Source organism: Triticum aestivum, chromosome 1A (assembly GCF_018294505.1).
Source record: "Triticum aestivum cultivar Chinese Spring chromosome 1A, IWGSC CS RefSeq v2.1, whole genome shotgun sequence".
NCBI classification, from domain to species: Eukaryota; Viridiplantae; Streptophyta; class Magnoliopsida; order Poales; family Poaceae; genus Triticum; species Triticum aestivum.
The window spans coordinates 59680354-59690060 of NC_057794.1; the positions used below are offsets into that span (position 1 = coordinate 59680354).

Genomic DNA, 9707 nt, shown 5'->3' on the forward strand with positions numbered 1-9707 from the left:
TTCTGAGAATTGTTTCAGGCTTTATTTGGTACCAGCTGGAGTGACTGTTAATACTCCTTTGATTTACTCTTCACATGCATGACCAAGATTTTGTGTAGACATTTTTGTTTTCCTTGTTATACTCTACCAAGAATGTTGTTGAGTCTCTGCTCGGGCTTTTCTCAATCATCTGGGGACGTGAACTAGGATAATTCCTGCAAGACTAGCTCCCTGGAAATTAAGACAAGACACGATCCCTACATATGGTAGCTGAAACTTTGCATTCTAACTAGTTAAGTTGGCCCCTCTTTTGTGTAAACTCTTCTATGTCTTGTATACATGGATTGCAGATTTTAGTAAAATATTCTTTGCTTAAGAGATTTTTGTAGGCTCTGTTCTTTTCCACTAGGAGGAATTAGTAAGTCTGTGTGCTTTTGGACTTTTTTTTGTTGTGAAACTTTTGGACAATTTGGTGGTAGTCTCTGTCGTCTCTTGAGTTTTTATTTTTTGAGTTTGTGTGCTGTTGCTTTGGCGGATCGATTTCTTGGGCCAAAAGGGATACAGGGGCCTGGCAGAGAGTGGGTAGTCTGGGCCGCATTGCCGCCCGGAGAATAAAAAATAAAAAATAAAAGAAATTGGTGGAGGTCGCTGACGTGTGAGCCTCCGCCGGCTATCCACCACGCCCTGGCTGGTTGATTCCTACGGTCTGTCACAGGCTCACAGCCGGAGCTCGCTCGCCGGCGCTTGCCCAGTCCACGCCCATGGCGGCTCCGACCACGAGCCGTCTCCACCGCCGCCTCCTCCCCGCACTCCCATCCTGCACCCCTCGCGCCCCGTCCTTCTCAGCCCCCTCAATCCAGGGACCCAGCCGCCGGCCTACCTCCCGGCTGTACTGCTCGTCGCCGCCGGTACGTATTAGGTATTCTAGCCAGCCTCCTCGCCCTGGCCGGGGCACTACGGTTTCTTGATTCCTCGTGCTATTTCAGGTGGGAGCGCCGCCGTCCGGCAAGGGCGGCGAGTACCGTCCCTCCTTCGCCGACGACTTCCTCCTCGCCTTCTTCCGGGCCAAGATGGTGGAGGTGAGCCCCATCGATCCGCCCGTCCCCTTCTTCTCTCTACTTGGTTACCTATCTCCTCTCGGCCATGCAAGTGATTTTTGTTCAGTGCCGATATGAAATGATTCCCCGATTCATGGGGTTGACTGCAGAAATTATGACATGATGCAGATTTGGCTAATCTGAACCTCAGTTCTCGATTCACATGCAACATATTTCAATCTTTGCTGGTTGGATAGAACACGATGAATTGATAAACCAGAGACTGAATTCCACCCTTTGCACAGCTGTGTGATTGTTACATCTGTTAATTTCTCTCATTGCCTGTGCACAAAGCTGTAGGAGGTTGGGTGGGATTCTCAAAAGCCTGGATACGACGGGCTGATCGAAGTTGCGAATCGCCTCATGATCAAGGGGAAAAGTGCTTCAGAGACTGAGCAATCAGCTGTATGCCACTGCTCTTGTTCATCTCCAGTCCCACCTCTTCTGCCATAGTTACATGACTTAAAGTTAAATTCAGTTATCTTTCTCGGCATCTCTTCTCTTACAAATTTCAGGTCCGAGTACTTCAGGCACTGTTCCCACCTCTGTTGCTAGTCCTTTTCAAAGCTCTTTTAGCACCAATTGCTAATGGCCAACTTGCTTCCATGATGGTAGGTGAGTTCATTGCAAGTCAGAATTTCAGGCACTATGATACGCTTTCAGGACTCAGTTCCCTGTAGAGATCAATTGCAGAGTTAACTCACCGTAACTTAGCGTGATCAGTGGTCCTGTTTTTCTTACTTGTGATCCATTTCACTCGTGAAGCTAGAGCAACAGCGCTTTCGTGCCAATGGCTAATGGGCACATGTTCAGTGAATTCTGTAACACTGCCCAATGGGAAGTCGTTATCTAGTGGGGTATTGATCTGTTCAGCCTTCAATTTACATTTCGTTCATGAAGACTTTCAAATTGTTAATATGTCATTCTGGAAATTGCCAGGTGTTTGTCGAGAAGTGTAAATATTTGGAAGAGAGCAAATGTCTTGGCATTTGTATCAACACGTGCAAACTGCCAACTCAGGTGTGTCTATGCGTTATATTTCCAGATCTGTACTTCTCCGCAGTCTTTTTTCTACAATACCTTTATGTCTTCCAAAGGGATGTGATATCAATTTAGCAAACTGGAATGGTATAATCCGCCTACAGAAACCTGCTTGAGCATCGTTGATGTTTCATAATTGTGAATAGATCATGAAAACTTTTTGCTCACCCAAAATTCTACCAGATCCAGCCGGAAATGCTCCTTGAACGGTTATGTTTCAATCACGCATTGGAGCTCCGGGGGAAAAAGTACTTCCATTGCCTAAAAGAGTAGCTTATTGAGTGTCTTTTGCTAAAAACTGTTGTCTATCTTTCAGACCTTCTTCAAGGATCACATGGGCGTCGATTTGTATATGGAGCCAAATTTTGAAGACTATAGCTGCCAGGTAAAGGAAATTCAGGAATCAGGAATCATGTACATCTTGCTATGCTAAAGCAAAATCTCACAGCTATGCTCATTTTTATCCCTTTTTCCAACCAAATGCCACTGAAGAAGCAGTCTCCAATAACAATGTTGCTCGTTGCAGTTCAACTTTGGAGTGCCACCCCCACCTCCTGACACGGACAAGGCCCTGAAGGAACCATGCTTGGACATATGCACAAACGCTAGACGGCGCAGAGAGCTTGGCAGCAGCGGTGGCCCGGATGGTCTATGCCCCCAAGTTTGATCTGCTGCTTCTGAAAGGACGCACATGATAAATACTTAAAATGGTATGAATATAGATTTTTTTTAGGGCTAAGTACGAATATACTCCCTCTGTCCCACAATATAAGAACGTTTGTCAAGCCAGCAATGGTGCTGCCCCTGCTTCACCTGCGACTGAAGATGGATTTGTATGTGGGCTTTGCGGGCTGGGCCGGCTTCTTCCCTAGGTGAACGGTATAGCATGATGTGCACATACACGCCACATGCTGCGCGCATGGGTTTAATTGGGATGTATGCAACCTACTATAATTAGAATAACGAAGTTGAATCTCGTATTGTCTGCATGTACAAGCAAAGCAAAGAATTGGCACTGATGCATGTTCTGTCCTCTTTATCGCTGACGGAAGCTACGTATATACTACCTGTGTGTAGGCGTACATCATTGAGGGATCCTGTCGTTCTCAGATTTGTTCTTGCGTGTCCATCTCATCATCATCGTCTCCCTCAGAGCTGGCATTCTCTGGGCTCAGATTCCATTCCGCCCCTATATATGTAGCCGGGCATGCAGTTCATGGCGGTCGTGGCATAGCACGTGCACTGTTCCATCGTCCACGATGCCTAGAGAGCGGCCTTTCCGCATGCCCGGCGCCCGTGGCGGTGGCGGTGGTGGCGGCGGCGGGGACATCACGGTGCACGTCGAATATCTGGCGCGCACCCTGATGCAGAAGCAGGAGGGCGTGGCGGCGGAGGAGCAGCACCGGGCCATGGCGACCAGCCACCGGCTGTCCCGCGTCCCCCTCCACCTCCGCAACAACAACGCCAAGGACTACACGCCGGGGTTCGTCGCCATCGGCCCGCTCCACAGCCGCGAGGACCGGCGCCTCCGCCCCGCCGAGCGGCTCAAGGTGGCGTACCTCAACAGCCTCATCTCCCGCGGCCACCCCGACACGGCGCAACACCTCGCCGTCATCCAGGGGTACATCCGCGTCGTCGCCGCCCGCGAGCAGGAGGCCCGGGCGATGTACGTCGGGGAGGACGTCGCCGAGATTCCCCCTGATGAGTTCATCCAGATGATGGTGCTCGACGGCTGCTTCATCATCGAGCACCTCATCAACGTCGCCACGGGCCACGAGGAGCCGTCGCTGCACGCCACGCCCTTCGGCCCCGCGCAGCTCTCCGTCGACCTCGTCCTCGCCGAGAACCAGATGCCCTTCTTCGTACTCGTTGATCTCATCGCCAGCACCAAGCTGCCGGAGTTCGAGGCCACCGGGTACCCCGCGCCGGTGCTGCTCGTGAAGCTCGTGCTGTACTACCTCGCCGGCGAGAAGGGCCGCGACATGAGCGAGGAGCTGCCGCCGGCCGAGGGGGTCTCCCACGTCCTGCACCTGCTCCACGCGATGATCACCGCGGCGCGGACACGGTGGGAGCCGCCGCCCCGCACCATCCAGGACGGCGCGGTGATAGAGACGGCACAGGAGGCGGCACGGCTGCTGCGCCGTATCCCGCTGCTGCTGTTCGTGCCGCTGCTGTACCCGATCCTCCCCGAGGACAAGAAGTGGAGCGCGAGCTACGGGAAGGAAGACGTGCCGGCGGCGAGCGACCTGAAGCGCATGGGTGTGCAGTTCAAGAAGGCGCGCGCCGGCAGCGGGAGCAAGGCGGTGGCCGGCATCGCGTCGGTGCTGGGGCCCGTGCCGCTCGCGGTGAAGCTGACGCAGCACGAGGACCGGCTCCACCTCCCCCAGCTCCGGGTCGAGTTCCGCACGGCGCCGCTGCTGCTGAATCTGATGGCGTTCGAGCAGTCGGCGTCGGCGTCGATGAAGACGCCGATGGACGTGTCGGCGTACGTGTGCTTCATGGCGAAGATGGTGCAGTCGGCGGAGGACGCGGGGGTGCTGGCGGCGGCGGAGGTGGTGCAGCAGCACGGCGGCGCGGGCAACGAGACCAAGGAGGCCGTGGCGAGGTTCTTCCGGACGATGGGCGTCGCGAGCGAGGCGGCGGCCGGCGGCGAGCTGCTGGTGACGAGCTACCTCTGCGTGCTGCTGGAGAAGCTGCGGGAGCGGAGCCGCCACCCGCTGTACGTCATGTGGGCCGACGTGCAGCGGAACTACTTCACGCTGCCGTGGGCCGTCGTCATCGAGGTCGTCGCGCTCGTCACCTTCGTCTCCACCATGGTCCAGACCTACACCTCCGTCAAGTACCACAGCTGAAATGCACCCCGGAGTGTCAACGACCAAAATGTTATCTTTGGCAAACTGACTGTCTGGGCCTTGTGTTCTCGCACATTATTGTAGCCCACGGGCCCCATGCCACTTGCGTGTGCATATACAAGTGATTTGATTTTTTATTTAGCACATTAAATTTATTTTATTTATATAAATACAAGAAACTTGAGCTTGATGAATGTTTAAAACTATGTTTTTCTAATATATCGTATTATAAGATGCAATGTAATGTAAAATTTGTATGTCATTTTTGCACATGGCAAACACATGCTTTAATATGCCACAAAAGCATGATCATTATGTTGCCGGATTATAGTGTACAAACCTTTCTGCCAGGAACCGTTAATCAATGAATGGTGGTTTTCTCCTCTCCTCTCTCCTCCTCCCCCTCACCCTCAAACGCGGTGGCTGTCGTCGGGCTCGCCCCTCCTTCTTCCTTCCCTCTCTGCCTTGTCGTGTCCGGGCCGATGGGCGTCAAGTACCAGAACATTATCTTTCGCGGACCGAATGTCCGGGCCTTGTGTTCTAGCGCATTTGTAGTCCACGGGCCCATGTTAGTTGCGTGTGCATATACAAGAGAAGTGATTTAATTTTTTTAGCGCATTAAATTTATTTTATTTATATAAATATAAGAAACTTGAGCTTGATGAATGTTTAAAATTATGTTTTTCTAATATACTGAGTATCATATTTTAAGATGCAACGTCTTGTAAAATGTGTACGTCATTGTTACGCATGATACAAATGGTTGTACTTTGGCATGAAATTGTGCAAACACACCCTTTAATATGCCATAAAAATATGCTCACTATATTGCCGGACTATCGTGTACAATTCCTTTTGCCAAGGAAAAAATTCACCTCCCATGTTACATACACTAAAAGAACGCCCGTGCGTTGCAACGGGGCCACATTAACTTTAAGAGTTCAATATTAATCATGTTAATAATACATTTAATATTCTCATACATATCAAGTGACACTGGCGACTTTTTTGTCAATTTAGCAACGGGCTCAGTTGCAACGGGCTCTTTATACATATCAGACAACTCGCTACTACTTAAACTACAACTATGGCTACCAATATTTTTTTTGTCAATTTAGCTCAGCAATAGTGCCTGGCTTAATAGACTGCTTTGCATTCACCCCCTCAGAAGACAGAGAGAACCAACTCAACATGTCAGAAGATTAACAGAAATTTCATTTGTATGGCATGAACATATAGCAGGAGCACCAGCACATAGATCAGCAGAGAGCAGAGCACAGCATGCACACACTCGGGCCATCTATATCATACACACACAGCAACGCACACACGCATCACGCTGGCATACACATACAGAAAAGCAGGCACACACGCATCATGCGCATTGGCCGGTGCGACGCATGCAGAGCAAGTACGTACGCACGGAGAGCAAGCTAGCAAGCACGCACGCGTCCAACCCCGCCGCTGCATGCGCTGGCAGAAGGTGAGGCAGCAAGGGAGACTGCACATTGAAGCTGTCCATGCAAGGCTGGAGGTGCTGGGCCGGCGCCGGCGGTGTCAGGACGGCGCTTGATTCGTTCCAGGTGGCGTGGAGCTTGGGGCGGCAACACGGCGATAGCTAGTGCTCGGGGATGGGGGTTTGGGGTGGGGGCAGTCGACCCGATGGCTGGCGAAGTTAACGGGCTCGGGCGGCTGGAAATTCGGCGGGTGGCGGCGGCACAGCACGAGGATGGGACAGGCGAAAAACCTAGCGGGCGTTCAACTACCAATACCCACGCCTTTTTTTAGGGGAATTGCTTGTGAAAATAACGTGCGACGACGACTTAGCAAGCGGATCCCCTTAAAAAGACATAGCGAGCAGATTCCCTTAAAACTGGTAGGAATGGATACGATTGATGACGTTGATAAATAGTGGTGAATGTTGGCCTAATTTACTATCATCATGCATGAAAACGAATCATCAAGAAAAAGAATACTTCCTATTACTACACTCATAGGAAGCTTCCTAATCTCTGCTACCAAACAGTTTTCTGCCCAAACAAGGAAGGAAAGTTATGGACGTGATTCGAAAGAAAACGAACGTTATGAAGATTAATTAATTTAGATTTGATCTTTAGAGATTGATTGTGACTGATTCTTTTACATAAAGACATTACTAAATAATTTGCGTCAGTATGGAAAGTTCTGATCCGTTCAGTTTTTTTCGTTGTGTGAGAGGGTGAAATGAAAATAAACCGATAAAGTGGGGGAGGCGACGAAAAAAATCTACGACGGTTAACCTACGAAAAAACCCGGACGAAAGTGGTGGGACGAAAAAAAAACAGGAAGCGAGACTACCAACTGCTCCATTAGGAGTAGAGATGTGTACTCTTTTTTTTGCGGCAAAAGAAAGAAGTATACGAACTCGTGATCCTGCACCTCTTCTAGGACTTCCCTTCTGCTCAGCAGTGCCGGGACGTTCTATGTCCCTAACCTTAAAATTAGACAACTCCTCGTCGATGAAATACATAATCTCAACGTCTCCCTCAGTTCTTTTGTTTATGGAATTCTGCAGGAGAACTAGCAGTTGCGAAGCAATATACTCCCTCTGTGGAGGCAAGTAAGATGGAATTGTCTATTTTTAATGGATGAGTTGGTCGAATAGTATTCACGATTTATTTCGTCCCATCACTTTTTTCTAGTTTTTTCGTCTGGTTTTTTTTCGTTCCCCTCCCACCACCACCACCACCACCACCCTCCATGCTCGTTTTTTTCCCACCCAGTTTTTCCTCTCCCTCGATCTCTCCAATCTCCTATCACTCGGCCTTGTCTCTTCTAGCGTTCCCCGTCTCCGCCGCCTCCCGCCTTCCTCCTCCGCCGCTGCTCCTCGTCCCACCACTAGTAGAAAACAGGGCTCTGGTTCGGGCATGGCAAGCCCATTAGTCCCGGTTCAGTCACGAACTGGGACCCATGGGGGCATTCGTCCCGGTTCGTGAGCTCAGGGGGCCGGCCGGGGCCTCGTGGGCATTGGTCCCGGTTCGTATGGACCCATTTGTCCCGGTTCTAGGCACGAATCGGGACCAATGGGCCTTGCTCCTGGCCCATAACCATTGGTCCCGATTCTTGGCTTGAACCGGGACAGAAGAGTGGGCTTTAGTCCTGGTTCCAGTCACGAACCGGGACAAATGAGTTGCCTACATATACCCCATCGCCGCAGCAGAGCACTCCACAGTGCTCTGTTTTTTCTGGCCGGCGAGTTGAGGGCATTTGGGGTGCTCTAGCTCACCTCCTATGCACATGAGGTGTTCGATGAAATGCCCGAGCCACACTAGTTAAGCTTTCTCCTCTCGAAGCTCGACCTCCAAGCTCCATTTTCCCCGAGATTTGCATAGGTTTAGCGGTCCGTCACGTCCCGTCTCCGTCTTCACCGCCGTCTGTCGCCCGCACCGATCTCGCCGCGGGCACCACCGTGGTGAGCCTCTTGTTTTTATCTTCTTTCCGAAAGAAAATAATTCTTACTTTAGATAGATACTTGTCTAATTTTCTAACTTTTATTATTGCTTGTTATTATATATTGCGATGGTTTTGGTATCCGTCCCCGTCGGCCCTCGTCCTGTCTATGATTCAGATGTGGTATATACTATCATTTTATAACTATTTGGTTCATTTATTGTTTATGACAATTATGCCGACCAATGTGACATAGATTTTATTTATGTAGGAGGTAGTTGAACCGGAAATTCCAACCGACACTATTGTCGAGAGGTTAAATTTAGTTGAAGAAGAAAAAAATTAATTGAAGAAAAAAAATAAAAAAATTGAGGAGGAGAAGATGATATTAGAGTTGCATGTTGCGGATGTCGTCGATGATCACAAGATCAAGATGGATGCAATGCGGTTGAAGATTAGAAAGATTAGAAAATATGCCATTCATACTAAGGCTTGGTATCATTATGCCGTTGGATCAATTTTTACCTTGGTTGTGATTATGATCGCATTTGTTGTTGCATTGAAAGGTTTTACATAGTTTCAATGTATGGTTTAACTAGATGCTCTGGAGAGCTATATGTTGTTCAATTAGAACTATGTATGTACTTTGTTTTTAATGTGATGATGAACTTCTATTAATTTGGTCACTTATCTATTCATTAGAGCTATATGTTGCCTTCAATTTCAGGGTCTTATAGCTCAAAATAATCAGTAAATGCATAAAAATAGCAAATGAAATCAGAAAGGGTTGAAAATTGACGATGTGGCTTTTAATGGTGGATTTTGAACACAGAAAAACTATGGAGTTCAAATAAGTAAAAAAATAGAATCCCTTTGTAACAGACGAGTTTCCGTATGAAACCCTGATACTTCGAAAAAGATTGTCTGTTTTGTACACGAAGTGCATCTAATTTTTGCCGTAACTCTCTCTACTTTCTTGCACATGCTATGTGGATGAAAAGATGGTAACAAAAAGAAAATTAACTAAAAAACTTTTATAAAACTCTAATAGCAAAAGTAATGAACTAAAGCACTTTTATAAACCTCTAGTATTTTTTAAACTAAAATTATATAAAATTCATGCCACTGAAATTATCAAAGTATTTCAATCATTTTCACAAGTTGATATTTTTGTTTCATGTTGTTTTTCACTTTCTGAACTTACATTTCATTTTCCACTAGCGTGTGTCAGAAAAATCATATCTATTTCAATTGCACCTCTTTTAAAGAACATATATTACTATTTTAAAATAATTCGTTTCACATTCGA

General features: G+C 48.3%; 2 protein-coding genes across 2 annotated transcripts; both read left to right on the top strand.

Annotated features, from left to right (window-relative positions):
• Window positions 1–616: 616 nt before the first annotated feature.
• LOC123189810 (beta-carotene isomerase D27, chloroplastic) lies at window positions 617–3123 on the top strand. Its single transcript, XM_044602306.1, has 8 exons — window positions 617–887; window positions 966–1058; window positions 1377–1481; window positions 1592–1691; window positions 1842–1933; window positions 2016–2096; window positions 2434–2502; window positions 2644–3123. Exons 1-8 carry the CDS (start codon window positions 741–743, stop codon window positions 2782–2784), a joined length of 828 nt encoding a protein of 275 aa, XP_044458241.1. The 5' UTR covers window positions 617–740; the 3' UTR covers window positions 2785–3123.
• Window positions 3124–3355: 232 nt separating this feature from the next.
• Window positions 3356–5166, top strand: LOC123189802 (uncharacterized). Its single transcript, XM_044602297.1, has one exon. The coding sequence runs from the start codon at window positions 3377–3379 to the stop codon at window positions 4967–4969; it is 1593 nt and encodes a 530-aa protein (XP_044458232.1). The 5' UTR covers window positions 3356–3376; the 3' UTR covers window positions 4970–5166.
• Window positions 5167–9707: the final 4541 nt, after the last annotated feature.

Excerpts from the sequence above, each read along its gene's own strand:
- LOC123189810 (XM_044602306.1), top strand. The coding sequence starts at position 741 with ATGGCGGCTCCGACCACGAGCCGTCTCCACCGCCGCCTCCTCCCCGCA. Across the intron at positions 888-965 it reads TGTACTGCTCGTCGCCGCCG|GTGGGAGCGCCGCCGTCCGG; the intron begins GTACGTATTAGG and ends GTGCTATTTCAG. Across the intron at positions 1,059-1,376 it reads TCCGGGCCAAGATGGTGGAG|GAGGTTGGGTGGGATTCTCA; the intron begins GTGAGCCCCATC and ends ACAAAGCTGTAG.
- LOC123189802 (XM_044602297.1), top strand. The coding sequence starts at position 3,377 with ATGCCTAGAGAGCGGCCTTTCCGCATGCCCGGCGCCCGTGGCGGTGGC.